This window comes from Scomber scombrus, chromosome 22 (assembly GCF_963691925.1).
Source record: "Scomber scombrus chromosome 22, fScoSco1.1, whole genome shotgun sequence".
Classification (NCBI taxonomy): domain Eukaryota; kingdom Metazoa; phylum Chordata; class Actinopteri; order Scombriformes; family Scombridae; genus Scomber; species Scomber scombrus.
The window spans coordinates 24348080-24365579 of NC_084991.1; the positions used below are offsets into that span (position 1 = coordinate 24348080).

The window sequence follows — 17500 nt, forward strand, 5'->3', positions numbered from 1 at the left end:
CATGAGCGATGAAAGCATCTTTCCTCTCACAGATGTTAATTAGCTCATTAACATGTTCAGTGTTCAGCTTCATACAGCAGCACCACATGCTGAGGTCAAAGGTCACCGAGGAATAAACGCATCACATAGAAATCACACTGGGACAGTTTCTGTAATTCATTAGTTTTAAAAATGGTCGATTGATGTCTCGTCAGTTTTCTGTTGTTTGGACTGGAATCTGTCATCCGGACGTCTACAGAACCAGATTACCTGAGACCAGAAAGCACCGTTTAGCTTATTGATGCATTAAGAGAGAGGAGGAGAGAGGAGCAGTGCATCATGGGAGTCCCCGGAGAGGAGGAGAGAGGAGCAGTGCATCATGGGAGTCCCCCGGAGAGGAGGAGAGAGGAGCAGTGCATCATGGGAGTCCCCGGAGAGGAGGAGAGAGGAGCAGTGCATCATGGGAGTCCCCCGGAGAGGAGGAGAGAGGAGCAGTGCATCATGGGAGTCCCCCGGAGAGGAGGAGAGAGGAGCAGTGCATCATGGGAGTCCCCCGGAGAGGAGGAGAGAGGAGCAGTGCATCATGGGAGTCCCCCGGAGAGGAGGAGAGAGGAGCAGTGCATCATGGGAGTCCCCCGGCAGTCTGAGCCTATAGCAGCATAAACTAGGAGCTAGAACCCTAAACATAGAGAGGGGTTCTGCCCCCCCGACCCGATCTGGGAGATGGTTCCTGTCACAGTCGGTTCTGCTGATAATCAGCCTCCTCATCAGTTTACTCTGTAACCTGGACTCTCAGCTGCAGCTCGTCTGTAATCAGCCTGGAAATATAGAGGATAGATATAGAGGATAGATATAGAGGATAGATATAGATATAGAGGATAGATATAGAGGATAGATATAGAGGATAGATATAGAGGTTAGATATAGAGGATATATATAGAGGATAGATATAGAGGATAGATATAGAGGATAGATATAGATATAGAGGATAGATATAGAGGATAGATATAGAGGATAGATATAGAGGATAGATATAGATATAGAGGATAGATATAGAGGATCAGATATAGAGGATAGATATAGAGGTTAGATATAGAGGTTAGATATAGAGGATAGATATAGATATAGAGGATAGATATAGAGGATAGATATAGAGGATAGATATAGAGGATAGATATAGAGGATAGATATAGAGGTTAGATATAGAGGATAGATATAGAGGATAGATATAGAGGATAGATATAGATATAGAGGATAGATATAGAGGATAGATATAGAGGATAGATATAGAGGATAGATATAGATATAGAGGATAGATATAGATATAGAGGATAGATATAGAGGATAGATATAGAGGATAGATATAGAGGTTAGATATAGAGGTTAGATATAGAGGTTAGATATAGAGGATAGATATAGAGGATAGATATAGAGGATATAGATATAGAGGATAGATATAGAGGATAGATATAGAGGATAGATATAGAGGTTAGATATAGAGGATAGATATAGAGGATAGATATAGAGGATAGATATAGAGGATAGATATAGAGGATAGATATAGAGGATAGATATAGAGGATAAGATATAGAGGATAGATATAGAGGATAGATATAGAGGTTAGATATAGATATAGAGGATAGATATAGAGGATAGATATAGAGGATAGATATAGAGGATAGATATAGAGGTTAGATATAGAGGATAGATATAGAGGATAGATATAGAGGATAGATATAGAGGATAGATATAGAGGATAGATATAGAGGATATATATAGAGGATAGATATAGAGGATAGATATAGAGGATAGATATAGATATAGAGGATAGATATAGAGGATAGATATAGAGGATAGATATAGAGGATAGATATAGAGGATAGATATAGAAGGTTAGATATAGAGGATAGATATAGAGGATAGATATAGAGATAGATATAGAGGATAGATATAGAGGATAGATATAGAGGTTAGATATAGAGGATAGATATAGAGGATAGATATAGAGGATAGATATAGAGGTTAGATATAGAGGATAGATATAGAGGATAGATATAGAGGATAGATATAGAGGATAGATATAGAGGATAGATATAGAGGATAGATATAGAGGATAGATATAGAGGATAGATATAGAGGATAGATATAGAGGATAGATATAGAGGATAGATATAGAGGATAGATATAGATATAGAGGATAGATATAGAGGATAGATAATAGAGGATAGATATAGATATAGAGGATAGATATAGAGGGATAGATATAGAGGATAGATATAGAGGTTAGATATAGAGGATAGATATAGAGGTTAGATATAGATATAGAGGATAGATATAGATATAGAGGATAGATATAGAGGATAGATATAGATATAGAGGATAGATATAGATATAGAGGATAGATATAGAGGATAGATATAGATATAGAGGATAGATATAGAGGATAGATATAGAGGATAGATATAGATATAGAGGTTAGATATAGAGGATAGATATAGATATAGAGGATAGATATAGAGGATAGATATAGAGGATAGATATAGAGGATAGATATAGAGGATAGATATAGAGGATAGAGATATAGAGGATAGATATAGAGGATAGATATAGATATAGAGGATAGATATAGAGGATAGATATAGAGGATAGATATAGAGGATAGATATAGAGGATAGATATAGAGGTTAGATATAGAGGATAGATATAGAGGATAGATATAGAGGATAGATATAGAGGATAGATATAGAGGATAGATATAGAGGTTAGATATAGAGGATAGATATAGAGGATAGATATAGAGGATAGATATAGAGGATAGATATAGAGGATAGATATAGAGGTTAGATATAGAGGATAGATATAGAGGTTAGATATAGATATAGAGGATAGATATAGATATAGAGGATAGATATAGAGGATAGATATAGATATAGAGGATAGATATAGAGGATAGATATAGAGGATAGATATAGATATAGAGGTTAGATATAGAGGATAGATATAGAGGATAGATATAGAGGATAGATATAGAGGATAGATATAGAGGATAGATATAGATAGAGGATAGATATAGAGGATAGATATAGAGGATAGATATAGAGGATAGATATAGAGGATAGATATAGAGGATAGATATAGAGGATAGATATAGAGGATAGATATAGAGGATAGATATAGAGGATAGATATAGATAGATATAGAGGATAGATATAGAGGATAGATAGAGGATAGATATAGAGGATAGATATAGAGGTTAGATATAGAGGATAGATATAGAGGATAGATATAGAGGATAGATATAGAGGATAGATATAGAGGATATATATAGAGGATAGATATAGAGGATAGATATAGAGGATAGATATAGAGGATAGATATAGATATAGAGGATAGATATAGAGGATAGATATAAGATATAGAGGATAGATATAGAGGATAGATATAGAGGATAGATATAGAGGTTAGATATAGAGGATAGATATAGAGGATAGATATAGAGGATAGATATAGAGGATAGATATAGAGGATATATATAGAGGATAGATATAGAGGATAGATATAGAGGATTAGATATAGAGGATAGATATAGATATAGAGGATAGATATAGAGGATAGATATAGATATAGAGGATAGATATAGATATAGAGGATAGATATAGATATAGAGGATAGATATAGAGGATAGATATAGATATAGAGGATAGATATAGAGGATAGATATAGAGGATAGATATAGAGGTTAGATATAGAGGATAGATATAGAGGATAGATATAGATATAGAGGATAGATATAGATATAGAGGATAGATATAGAGGATAGATATAGATATAGAGGATAGATATAGATATAGAGGATAGATATAGATATAGAGGATAGATATAGATATAGAGGATAGATATAGAGGATAGATATAGAGGATAGATATAGAGGATAGATATAGAGGATAGATATAGAGGATAGATATAGAGGATAGATATAGAGGATAGATATAGAGGATAGATATAGATGTCATTGATAGATTCCAGAAGTTGGTTTAATAAAAGTTTTAATCAACAGATTTCTACAGAAACGTACAAAGTTTTCAGAGTCTGAACACAGCGGTTCCCAACATGAGGCCCGGGGGTCCTGAAAGGGTCACATGATGAAACAAACACATTTCTGACTTTAGACTGATTCAGTTTATGATCATCATGAAACTGCTCCTACTACAACTCCCAGAATGCATTTCACTGACAAACATCCAATCAAAGAGCTTCATCAAACACACAGATGTTTTAATTACTTCATTTTCTGATTCTGGACCACTTTATGGTCATTTCAGTAACCATGGCAACAGCTCTGACTCCCTAGAAACAGCAGCCGAGGCTCATGGGAGTTGTAGTATTTAATGTGGAATGAGCTGAAGGTCAAATATTATGATCTGGATCTAAATTAGTTTCATATAAAAAACAGATTTCAGTGTCGAAACTTTAGTTTCCATGACGATGAGCTGCGAGAAGGCGACTACAGAAAACGTCTTTCTGCTAAATAACATTATTATTTAATTTGATGTCTTTTTACAAATAAGATTGTTTGACTCTAACAAAAATCTTTAAATGACAAAAACGATAAACACAAACAGGTGAGATAAAAACATTTTCTATTTTCTACTGGTGTGCTGATGATGATGATGATGAAGATGAAGATGATGAAGATCATTTCTTTCCGATGCCGAACGCATCGGATGTGGCGCCGCCGGCCTTCTCGTCTCCACTCTGCAGGGTGGAACCGAGGTTCGCTGTCTGACAGGTTGGGAGGATACAGTAAGAGATGAGGTACTTCCTGAAGGAGGAGGACAGGTGAGAGGACAGGTGAGAGGACAGGTGAGAGGACAGGTGAGAGGACAGGTGAGAGGACAGGTGAGACGACAGGTGAGAGGACAGGTGAGAGGACAGGTGAGAGGACAGGTGAGAGGACAGGTGAGACGACAGGTGAGAGGACAGGTGAGACGACAGGTGAGAGGACAGGTGAGAGGACGTGAGAGGACAGGTGAGAGGACGTGAGAGGACAGGTGAGAGGACAGGTGAGAGGACGTGAGAGGACGTGAGAGGACGTGAGAGGACAGGTGAGAGGACAGGTGAGAGGACAGGTGAGAGGACAGGTGAGACGACAGGTGAGAGGACAGGTGAGAGGACAGGTGAGACGACAGGTGAGAAGACAGGTGAGAGGACAGGTGAGACGACAGGTGAGACGACAGGTGAGACGACAGGTGAGAGGACGTGAGAGGACATGTGAGAGGACAGGTGAGAGGACAGGTGAGACGACAGGTGAGAGGACAGGTGAGAGGACAGGTGAGAGGACAGGTGAGACGACATGTGAGAGGACAGGCGAGAGGACAGGTGAGAGGACAGGTGAGACGACAGGTGAGAGGACAGGTGAGAGGACAGGTGAGAGGACATGTGAGACGACAGGTGAGACGACAGGTGAGAGGACAGGTGAGAGGACAGGTGAGACGACATGTGAGAGGACAGGTGAGAGGACAGGTGAGAGGACATGTGAGACGACAGGTGAGACGACAGGTGAGACGACAGGTGAGAGGACAGGTGAGAGGACAGGTGAGAGGACAGGTGAGAGGACATGTGAGACGACAGGTGAGACGACAGGTGAGAGGACAGGTGAGAGGACAGGTGAGACGACAGGTGAGAGGACAGGTGAGAGGACAGGTGAGAGGACAGGTGAGACGACAGGTGAGAGGACAGGTGAGAGGACAGGTGAGAGGACAGGTGAGAGGACGTGAGAGGACAGGTGAGACGACAGGTGAGAGGACAGGCGAGACGACAGGTGAGAGGACATGTGAGAGGACAGGCGAGAGGAAAGGTGAGAGGACAGGTGAGACGACAGGTGAGAGGACAGGTGAGAGGACAGGTGAGACGACAGGTGAGAGGACAGGTTTAGACGACAGGTGACCTGTATACATAATATACCTAACGTATATATGTATATATATATGTATATATTGTCATGGATATATGATGTCATGGATGTATGATGTCATGGATGTATGATGTCATGGATGTATGATGTCATGGATGTATCATGTGTATATATAAGAGTCTGCTGTTAGGTGACACTCAGCCAATTAGATTTCACTCAGAGGTCAGAGGTCAGAGGTCAGGGTATGAAGTCCTGCAGTCATACGTACTGAGGAGGTGCGTCTCTGAAACACACACATATAAACAGGTGAGTGTATAACAGGTGAGTGTATAACAGGTGAGTATATAACAGGTGAATGTATAACAGGTGTATAACAGGTGTATAACAGGTGAGTATATAACAGGTGAGTGTATAACAGGTGAGTATATAACAGGTGAGTGTATAACAGGTGAGTGTATAACAGGTGAGTATATAACAGGTGAGTGTATAACATGTGAGTATATAACAGGTGAGTATATAACAGGTGAGTGTATAACAGGTGAGTATATAACAGGTGAGTATATAACAGGTGAGTGTATAACAGGTGTATAACAGGTGAGTGTATAACAGGTGAGTATATAACAGGTGAGTATATAACATGTGAGTGTATAACAGGTGAGTGTATAACAGGTGAGTGTATAACAGGTGAGTGTATAACAGGTGTATAACAGGTGAGTGTATAACATGTGAGTGTATAACAGGTGTATAACAGGTGTATAACAGGTGAGTATATAACAGGTGAGTATATAACAGGTGTATAACAGGTGTATAACAGGTGAGTGTATAACAGGTGAGTGTATAACAGGTGAGTGTATAACAGGTGTATAACATGTGAGTGTATAACAGGTGAGTGTATAACAGGTGAGTATATAACAGGTGAGTATATAACAGGTGAGTGTATAACAGGTGAGTATATAACAGGTGAGTATATAACAGGTGAGTGTATAACAGGTGTATAACAGGTGAGTGTATAACAGGTGAGTATATAACAGGTGAGTATATAACATGTGAGTGTATAACAGGTGAGTGTATAACAGGTGAGTGTATAACAGGTGAGTGTATAACAGGTGTATAACAGGTGAGTGTATAACATGTGAGTGTATAACAGGTGTATAACAGGTGTATAACAGGTGAGTATATAACAGGTGAGTATATAACAGGTGTATAACAGGTGTATAACAGGTGAGTGTATAACAGGTGAGTGTATAACAGGTGAGTGTATAACAGGTGTATAACATGTGAGTGTATAACAGGTGAGTGTATAACAGGTGAGTATATAACAGGTGAGTGTATAACAGGTGAGTGTATAACAGGTGAGTGTATAACAGGTGAGTATATAACAGGTGAGTGTATAACAGGTGAGTGTATAACATGTGAGTGTATAACAGGTGAGTGTATAACAGGTGAGTATATAACAGGTGAGTGTATAACAGGTGAGTATATAACAGGTGAGTGTATAACAGGTGAGTGTATAACAGGTGAGTGTATAACAGGTGAGTGTATAACATGTGAGTATATAACAGGTGAGTATATAACAGGTGTATAACATGTGAGTGTATAACAGGTGAGTATATAACAGGTGAGTATATAACAGGTGTATAACAGGTGAGTGTATAACAGGTGAGTATATAACAGGTGAGTGTATAACAGGTGAGTGTATAACAGGTGAGTATATAACAGGTGTATAACAGGTGAGTGTATAACAGGTGAGTGTATAACAGGTGAGTGTATAACAGGTGAGTGTATAACAGGTGAGTGTATAACAGGTGAGTGTATAACAGGTGAGTATATAACAGGTGTATAACAGGTGAGTGTATAACAGGTGAGTGTATAACAGGTGAGTGTATAACAGGTGAGTGTATAACAGGTGAGTATATAACAGGTGAGTGTATAACAGGTGAGTGTATAACAGGTGAGTGTATAACAGGTGAGTGTATAACAGGTGAGTATATAACAGGTGAGTGTATAACAGGTGTATAACAGGTGAGTGTATAACAGGTGAGTGTATAACAGGTGAGTGTATAACAGGTGAGTGTATAACAGGTGAGTGTATAACATGTGAGTGTATAACAGGTGAGTGTATAACAGGTGAGTATATAACAGGTGAGTGTATAACAGGTGAGTGTATAACAGGTGAGTGTATAACAGGTGAGTATATAACATGTGAGTGTATAACAGGTGAGTGTATAACAGGTGAGTGTATAACAGGTGAGTGTATAACAGGTGAGTATATAACAGGTGAGTATATAACAGGTGAGTGTATAACAGGTGTATAACAGGTGTATAACAGGTGTATAACAGGTGAGTATATAACAGGTGTATAACAGGTGTATAACAGGTGTATAACAGGTGAGTATATAACAGGTGTATAACAGGTGTATAACAGGTGTATAACAGGTGAGTATATAACAGGTGTATAACAGGTGTATAACAGGTGTATAACAGGTGAGTATATAACAGGTGTATAACAGGTGTATAACAGGTGAGTATATAACAGGTGTATAACAGGTGTATAACAGGTGTATAACAGGTGAGTGTATAACAGGTGAGTGTATAACAGGTGAGTGTATAACAGGTGTATAACAGGTGTATAACAGGTGTATAACAGGTGTATAACAGGTGACTCACTGTGCTGCTTGAGGAAGAATCATCCTGAAAAACAAACACAAACTTGTTTCATGATCAAAATGAAAATGATGAAATAATCAGAAATGAATTCACTCACATGAACGGAGAAGCAGACGTGTCATTTCCTGTTTTGTTTGATCTGGAAAAAAAACATGAAAGTATGTTAATATACAAACAAACATTCCATGTGTTAAATGTTTGTGTTTACGTGTTTACGAGTTTACGTGTTTATGAGTTTATGTTTTTATGAGTTTATGTTTTTACATATTTGAACTCACGCTGTGAAATCGGAGTTGACATTCAGCTGAATTTCATTTCTGCAGAAAAAACAGAAAACACTGATGACATGCAGCACTTCTGATTCTAAACTGAAAGATTGTCTCTTAGATAAAATGTCTGTACGTGTCTCTACGTGTCTGTAGTTGTCTTTACGTGTCTGTAGGTGACTGTAGGTGTCTGTACGTGTCTGTAGGTGTCTGTAGATGTATGTAGGTGTCTGTAGTTGTCTGTAGGTGTCTTTACGTGTCTGTAGGTGTCTGTAGGTGTCTGTACGTGTCTCTACGTGTCTGTACGTGTCTGTAGTTGTCTGTACGTGTCTGTACGTGTCTGTAGTTGTCTGTAGGTGTCTTTACGTGTCTGTAGGTGTCTTTACGTGTCTGTAGGTGACTGTAGTTGTCTGTATGTGTCTGTACGTGTCTGTAGTTGTCTGTACGTGTCTGTACGTGTCTGTAGTTGTCTGTACGTGTCTGTACGTGTCTGTAGTTGTCTGTAGATGTCTGTACGTGACTGTAGGTGTCTGTAGGTGTCTGTAGGCGACTGTACGTGTCTGTAGGTGGCTGTAGGTGTCTGTAGGTGTCTGTTCGTGTCTCTTCGTGTCTGTAGGTGTCTGTAGGTGACTGTAGATGTCTGTAGATGTCTGTACGTGTCTCTTCGTGTCTGTAGGTGACTGTACGTGTCTGTAGTTGTCTGTACGTGTCTGTAGATATCTGTAGATGTCTGTAGGTGTCTGTAGGTGTCTGTATATATAAATGTATAAACTCACCTGCTGTGGTTGTGAGCAGCTGTCTCGTTGATTTCTCTACAAACAGAAAAACAAACGTCTGTAGGAATCTATACGAGTCTCCAAGTGTCTGTAGATGTCTGTATGTGACTTTAGACGTCTGTACGTGTCTGTAGATGTCTGTAGATGTCTGTACGTGACTGTACGTGTCTGTAGATGTCTGTAGGTGACTGTAGACGTCTGTACATGTCTGTAGATGTCTGTAGATGTATTTAAATGTCTGTAGGTGTCTGTAGATGTCTGTAGATGTCTGTACGTGTCTGTAGGTGTCTGTAGGCGACTGTACGTGTCTGTAGGTGTCTGTAGGTGTCTGTAGGTGACTGTAGATGTCTGTAGGTGTCTGTACCTGACTGTAGATGTCTGTAGATGTCTATACGTGTCTGTACGTGTCTCTTCGTGTCTGTAGGTGACTGTACGTGTCTGTAGGTGTCTGTAGTTGTCTGTATGTGTCTGTATGTGTCTGTAGGTGTCTCTACGTGTCTGTAGTTGTCTGTAGGTGTCTGTAGATGTCTGTAGATGTCTGTAGATGTCTGTAGGTGTCTGTAGGTGTCTGTACGTGTCTGTAGGTGACTGTACGTGTCTCTACATGTCTGTAGGCGACTGTACGTGTCTGTAGGTGTCTGTAGGTGTCTGTAGGTGTCTGTAGTTGTATGTAGGTGACTGTAGGTGACTGTAGTGTCTGTAGGTGTCTGTACATTTCTGTAGGTGTCTGTAGTTGTCTGTAGGTGTATGTAGGTGTCTGTAGTTGTCTGTAGTTGTCTGTAGGTGTATGTAGGTGTCTGTAGTTGTCTGTAGGTGTATGTAGGTGACTGTAGGTGTCTGTAGTTGTGTGTAGGTGTCTGTAGTTGTCTGTAGTTGTCTGTAGGTGTCTGTAGTTGTCTGTAGGTGTATGTAGGTGTCTGTAGTTGTCTGTAGTTGTCTGTAGTTGTCTGTAGATGTCTGTAGATGTCTGTAGGTGTCTGTATATATAAATGTATAAACTCACCTGCTGTGGTTGTGAGCAGCTGTCTCGTTGATTTCTCTACAAACAGAAAAACAAACGTCTGTAGGTATCTGTACGAGTCTCCAAGTGTCTGTAGATGTCTGTAGGTGACTTTAGACGTCTGTACGTGTCTGTAGATGTCTGTAGGTGACTGTAGACGTCTTTACGTGTCTGTAGGTGTCAGTAGGTGTCTGTACGTGTCTGTAGGTGACTGTACATGTCTGTAGATGTCTGTAGTTGTCTGTAGGTGTCTGTAGGTGTCTGTATGTGTCTGTAGGTGACTGTATGTGTCTGTAGGTGTCTGTACGTGTCTGTAGGTGTCTGTATGTGACTGTAGACGTCTGTACGTGTCTGTAGTGTCTGTAGTGTCTGTAGGTGACTGTAGTTGTCTGTAGGTGTCTGTAGGTGTCTGTAGGTGACTGTACATGTCTGTAGATGTCTGTAGTTGTCTGTAGGTGTCTGTAGGTGTCTGTAGGTGTCTGTAGGTGTCTATAGTTGTCTGTAGGTGTATGTAGGTGACTGTAGTGTCTGTAGTTGTCTGTAGTTGTCTGTAGGTGTCTGTAGGTGTCTGTAGTTGTATGTAGGTGTCTGTAGGTGTCTGTACGTGTCTGTAGGTGTCTGTACGTGACTGTAGACATCTGTAGGTGTCTGTATGTGTCTGTAGGTGACTGTACGTGTCTGTAGGTGTCTGTACGTGTCTGTAGGTGTCTGTAGTTGTCTGTAGGTGTCTGTAGGTGTCTGTAGGTGTCTGTAGGTGTCTGTAGTTGTCTGTAGGTGTATGTAGGTGACTATAGTTGTCTGTAGGTGACTGTAGTGTCTGTAGTTGTCTGTAGGTGTCTGTAGGTGTCTGTAGTTGTATGTAGGTGTCTGTAGGTGTCTGTAGATGTATGTAGATGTCTGTATGTGACTGTAGACGTCTGTACGTGTCTGTAGTGTCTGTAGATGTCTGTAGTTGTCTGTAGGTGTCTGTAGGTGTCTGTAGGTGTCTGTAGGTGTCTGTAGGTGTCTATAGTTGTCTGTAGGTGACTGTAGTGTCTGTAGGTGTCTGTACATGTCTGTAGGTGTCTGTAGTTGTCTGTAGGTGTCTGTAGGTGTCTGTAGTTGTCTGTAGGTGTATGTAGGTGACTATAGTTGTCTGTAGGTGTATGTAGGTGACTGTAGTGTCTGTAGTTGTCTGTAGGTGTCTGTAGTTGTATGTAGGTGTCTGTAGGTGTCTGTAGTTGTCTGTAGGTGTCTGTAGGTGACTGTAGGTGTCTGTAGGTGACTGTAGTGTCTGTAGGTGTCTGTACATGTCTGTAGGTGTCTGTATGTGTATGTAGGTGACTGTAGGTGTCTGTAGGTGTCTGTAGTTGTCTGTAGTTGTCTGTAGGTGACTGTAGTTGTCTGTAGATGTCTGTACATGTCTGTAGGTGACTGTAGGTGTCTGTAGGTGTCTGTAGGTGACTGTAGGCGTCTGTAGGTGACTGTAGTTGTCTGTTGATGTCTGTAGTTGTCTGTAGATGTCTGTACATGTCTGTAGTTGTCTGTAGGTGTCTGTAGATGTCTGTAGTTGTCTGTAGGTGTCTGTAGGTGTCTGTAGATGTCTGTAGTTGTCTGTAGTTGTCTGTAGATGTCTGTAGGTGACTGTAGGTGTCTGTAGGTGTCTGTAGGTGTCTATAGGTGTCTGTAGGTGTCTATAGGTGTCTGTAGGTGTCTGTAGTTGTCTGTAGTTGTCTGTAGATGTCTGTAGGTGTCTGTAGTTGTCTGTAGTTGTCTGTAGATGTCTGTACATGTCTGTAGGTGACTGTAGGTGTCTGTAGGTGTCTATAGGTGTCTGTAGGTGTCTATATGTGTCTGTAGGTGTCTGTAGGTGACTGTAGTTGTCTGTAGGTGTCTGTAGGTGTCTGTAGGTGACTGTAGTTGTCTGTAGGTGTCTGTAGATGTCTGTACATGTCTGTAGATGTCTGTAGATATCTGTAGATGTCTGTAGGTGTCTGTAGGTGTCTGTAGGTGACTGTAGTTGTCTGTAGTTGTCTGTAGTTGTCTGTAGGTGTCTGTAGATGTCTGTACATGTCTGTAGATGTCTGTAGATATCTGTAGGTTTCTGTAGTTGTCTGTAGTTGTCTGTAGATGTCTGTACATGTCTGTAGGTGACTGTAGGTGTCTGTAGGTGTCTGTAGGTGTCTATAGGTGTCTATAGGTGTCTGTAGGTGACTGTAGTTGTCTGTAGGTGTCTGTAGTTGTCTGTAGGTGTCTGTAGGTGTCTGTAGGTGACTGTAGTTGTCTGTAGGTGTCTGTAGATGTCTGTACATGTCTGTAGATGTCTGTAGATATCTGTAGATGTCTGTAGGTGTCTGTAGGTGTCTGTAGGTGACTGTAGTTGTCTGTAGTTGTCTGTAGTTGTCTGTAGTTGTCTGTAGATGTCTGTAGATATCTGTAGGTGTCTGTAGGTGTCTGTAGGTGACTGTAGTTGTCTGTAGGTGTCTGTAGATGTCTGTACATGTCTGTAGATGTCTGTAGATATCTGTAGATGTCTGTAGGTGTCTGTAGGTGTCTGTAGGTGACTGTAGTTGTCTGTAGTTGTCTGTAGTTGTCTGTAGGTGTCTGTAGATGTCTGTACATGTCTGTAGATGTCTGTAGATATCTGTAGGTTTCTGTAGTTGTCTGTAGTTGTCTGTAGATGTCTGTACATGTCTGTAGGTGACTGTAGGTGTCTGTAGGTGTCTGTAGGTGTCTATAGGTGTCTATAGGTGTCTGTAGGTGTCTGTAGGTGACTGTAGTTGTCTGTAGGTGTCTGTAGTTGTCTGTAGGTGTCTGTAGGTGTCTGTAGGTGACTGTAGTTGTCTGTAGGTGTCTGTAGATGTCTGTACATGTCTGTAGATGTCTGTAGATATCTGTAGATGTCTGTAGGTGTCTGTAGGTGTCTGTAGGTGACTGTAGTTGTCTGTAGTTGTCTGTAGTTGTCTGTAGTTGTCTGTAGATGTCTGTAGATATCTGTAGGTGTCTGTAGGTGTCTGTAGGTGACTGTAGTTGTCTGTAGGTGTCTGTAGATGTCTGTACATGTCTGTAGATGTCTGTAGATATCTGTAGATGTCTGTAGGTGTCTGTAGGTGTCTGTAGGTGACTGTAGTTGTCTGTACATGTCTGTAGATGTCTGTACATGTCTGTAGATGTCTGTAGATATCTGTAGGTTTCTGTAGGTGTCTGTAGTTGTCTGTAGTTGTCTGTAGATGTCTGTAGATGTCTGTAGGTGTCTGTATATATAAATGTATAAACTCACCTGCTGTGGTTGTGAGCAGCTGTCTCGTTGATTTCTCTACAAACAGAAAAACAAACATGTGAGTTCATGATAACAACATAAAAACATAAGATTCATATTTATAAGATTATTTCTTAAGATGACAGTTTTCCCTCTCAGATCATAATGATTGTATATAAGCGTATAAGAAGGAAAACTCACCTGCTGTGGTTGTGAGCAGCTGTCTCGTTGATTTCTCTACAAACAGAAAAATCATCAGAACAAAGAAACACTTTGATTATTGATCAGTTTGAGCTGCGATCAGGTCTCACCTGTAGAGAGGAGGAAGAGGAAGAGCCGAGGCCGACATCATCATCATCATCAGAAACACGGTCTCCATGGTGACAGACGAGTGCGACGTTCAGACTGAAGCCGACTCGTCGCTTTTATACTCGACCCGATGTCCGTCAGCTGATCCGAGCTCAGCGTCACACGCCAGCCGAAGGCCGCGTGAAGGTTGGCGCCGTCGTCACGGTGACTGATGATGTTTGTCTGCGCCGTCGTCACGGTGACTGATGATGTTTGTCTGCGCCGTCGTCACGGTGACTGATGATGTTTGTCTGCGCCGTCGTCACGGTGACTGATGATGTTTGTCTGCGCCGTCGTCACGGTGACTGATGATGTTTTTCTGCGCTGGCTCAATATTTACAGTCGGACTATCAGCTCAGCCAGGACCCTGACCCCTGACCCCTGACCCCTAGGAAACATCATCATTCATATAAACTCTGAAACTTTTCCACATTTAAACTTGAGGCGGTTTTCTTCCAGTCGGGATTCGTCTCTCAGATTATCAAACATTGAATATACGGTTAAAGCTTATTGTAGTTAAAGTTAGATAAAAGATTCTGATTAGTCAAAAGTTATTACAGGGGGGGGGGGTTCATCTCCTGGCTCTAATAGAGGGGGGGGGGGGGGTCATCTCCTGGCTCTAATAGAGGGGGGGGGGAGGTCATCTCCTGGCTCTAACAGAGGGGGAGGGGGTCATCTCCTGGCTCTAATAGAGGGGGGGGGGGAGGTCATCTCCTGGCTCTAATAGAGGGGGGGGGGGTTCATCTCCTGGCTCTAATAGAGGGGGGGGGGGGGTCATCTCCTGGCTCTAACAGAGGGGGGGGGGGGGTCATCTCCTGGCTCTAACAGAGGGGGGGGGGTTCATCTCCTGGCTCTAACAGAGGGGGGGGGGGGGGGGTTCATCTCCTGGCTCTAACAGAGGGGGGGGGGTCATCTCCTGGCTCTAATAGAGGGGGGGGAGTTCATCTCCTGGCTCTAACAGAGGGGGGGGGGGGGGGTTCATCTCCTGGCTCTTACAAAGGGGGGGGGGGTCATCTCCTGGCTCTAACAGAGGGGGGGGGGGTTCATCTCCTGGCTCTAACAGAGGGGGGGGGGGTTCATCTCCTGGCTCTAACAGGGGGGGGGGGGTTCATCTCCTGGCTCTAACAGAGGGGGGGGGGGGGGGGGGTCATCTCCCGGCTCTAACAGGGGGGGGGGTTCATCTCCTGGCTCTAACAGAGGGGGGGGGGGGGGGGGGGGGTCATCTCCCGGCTCAGATCTACTGAAGACGTTAATATACGATCAGACTATTATACCTGTCTATGAGTGTTTCTCCTGTCAGAATACTGGCTCCTGATTGGCTGCAGACTGGCTGTGATGTCATCAGATTTCAAATGTTTCATACATTTTATGTTAAATGAATAAAATAAATAAATCAAACAGTCTCACAACAACATTTATTTATTCATTTATGTTTTTAACAGTTTCAGATCTGTTTCCATGGTGACGTCTGACAGGAAGTTACTTTATATTTTTATCAGCTGTCTCACAGTCACATGAACAACTTCCTGAAAAACAAACAACTAAAATAAGATAAAAAATAAAATAAAAATAGGAAACAACAAACATGTGAGAAAAAACTATTATTAATCAATACGTTCAGTTAATGATCATTAAACATTAAACATTAAATATTAAATATCAATCAATGTACAGAATCACCATGACAACCAGACAGAGGTAAACACTGAGCGTGTGTATGTGTGTATATAATGTGTGTATGTGTGTATATGTGTGTCTATGTGTGTATATAATGTGTGTATGTGTGTATATGTGTGTCTATGTGTGTATTTGTGTGTCTATGTGTGTATATAATGTGTGTATATGTGTATATGTGTGTCTATGTGTGTATTTGTGTGTCTATGTGTGTATATAATGTGTGTATATGTGTATATGTGTGTCTATGTGTGTATATAATGTGTGTATATGTGTGTATTTTAGCGGAAGTCCTCGGCAGAGAACATGCCCTTGGCGCGGCGCAGGATGGAGTCCTTGGACGCGTCGTACGGATGCTCTTTGGACGGGATCTCCAGCACGGCGGGGATGGACTGCATGTGAGCGTCGATGGCGTGACGGATCATCTCTGCGATGAACTGATTGATCAGGATGATCCCGATGTCGTTACGAGCCAGGAAGCTCCTGAGAGGATCAATACACAACTGATCAGATTCATATCAAGTTAACTTTTACAGTGAGTGTGTAAATGTGTGTGTGTGTGTGTGTGTGTGTGTGTATGTGTGTGTGTATGTGTGTGTGTGTATGTGTGTGTGTGTATGTGTGTGTGTATGTGTGTATGTGTGTGTGTGTGTGTGTGTGTGTGTGTGTATGTGTGTGTGTGTATGTGTGTGTATGTGTGTGTGTGTGTGTGTGTGTGTGTGTGTGTGTGTGTGTTTGTGTGTGTATATATACAGTATTTCACTAAAGTGAGTACAGCCATCACATTTATGCAAATATGTTATTAAATCTTTTCATTGGAACTTTATAGAAATGAAACTTTGATATAAGTTAAAATAGTGAGTGTATAGCTGATAGATTTACTGTCCTCTGAAGATAACTCAGCCATTCATGTCTAAACAGCTGTAATAGTAAATAAATAGTGCACTAACAGCTAATAGTGCACTAACAGCTAATAGTGCACTATTAGCTGTTAGTGCACTATTAGCTGCAGTTCATGGAGGGTGACGTTGTGAAGCTGAAGCTGAAGCTGATGGACTGGCAGACCTCCAGAACCCAATGGAGCATCGTCATCCAGCAGCTCTGTGATGTCATCATGGAGGAAGAGGATCCAGCTCTGTGATGTCATCATGGAGGAAGAGGATCCAGCTCTGTGATGTCATCATGGAGGAAGAGGATCCAGCTCTGTGATGTCATCATGGAGGAAGAGGATCCAGCTCTGTGATGTCATCATGGAGGAAGAGGATCCAGCTCTGTGATGTCATCATGGAGGAAGAGGATCCAGCTCTGTGATGTCATCATGGAGGAAGAGGATCCAGCTCTGTGATGTCATCATGGAGGAAGAGGATCCAGCTCTGAGCTCACACTAAATACTGACAGTAACAATCTGGACACTGAGGTTCACTGACTGGTGCTGCCAGCTGTGTGAACATGAATCTATAAACTATAAACTCACTACTTTAACTTATATCAAGGTTTCATTTCTATAATGTTTCCAATGAAAAGATTTAATAACATATTTGCATAAATGTGATGGCTGTACTCACTTTAGTGAGATACTGAATATACATTATAATATATATAATATAGAACATTACAGGGATTTCTGGCCAAGTAATA

General features: G+C 41.4%; 1 protein-coding gene across 1 annotated transcript in view; it reads right to left on the bottom strand.

Annotated features, from left to right (window-relative positions):
* Positions 1 to 15591: 15591 nt before the first annotated feature.
* The window catches only part of atp6v1f (ATPase H+ transporting V1 subunit F), a 2401-nt gene continuing 492 nt past the window's right edge, over positions 15592 to 17500 (bottom strand). Inside the window, exon 2 of the mRNA XM_062443503.1 lies at positions 15592 to 16345. Within this exon, the coding sequence (XP_062299487.1) occupies positions 16144 to 16345 (202 nt within the window). The 3' untranslated portion in view covers positions 15592 to 16143. The remainder of the gene's footprint in view (positions 16346 to 17500) is intronic.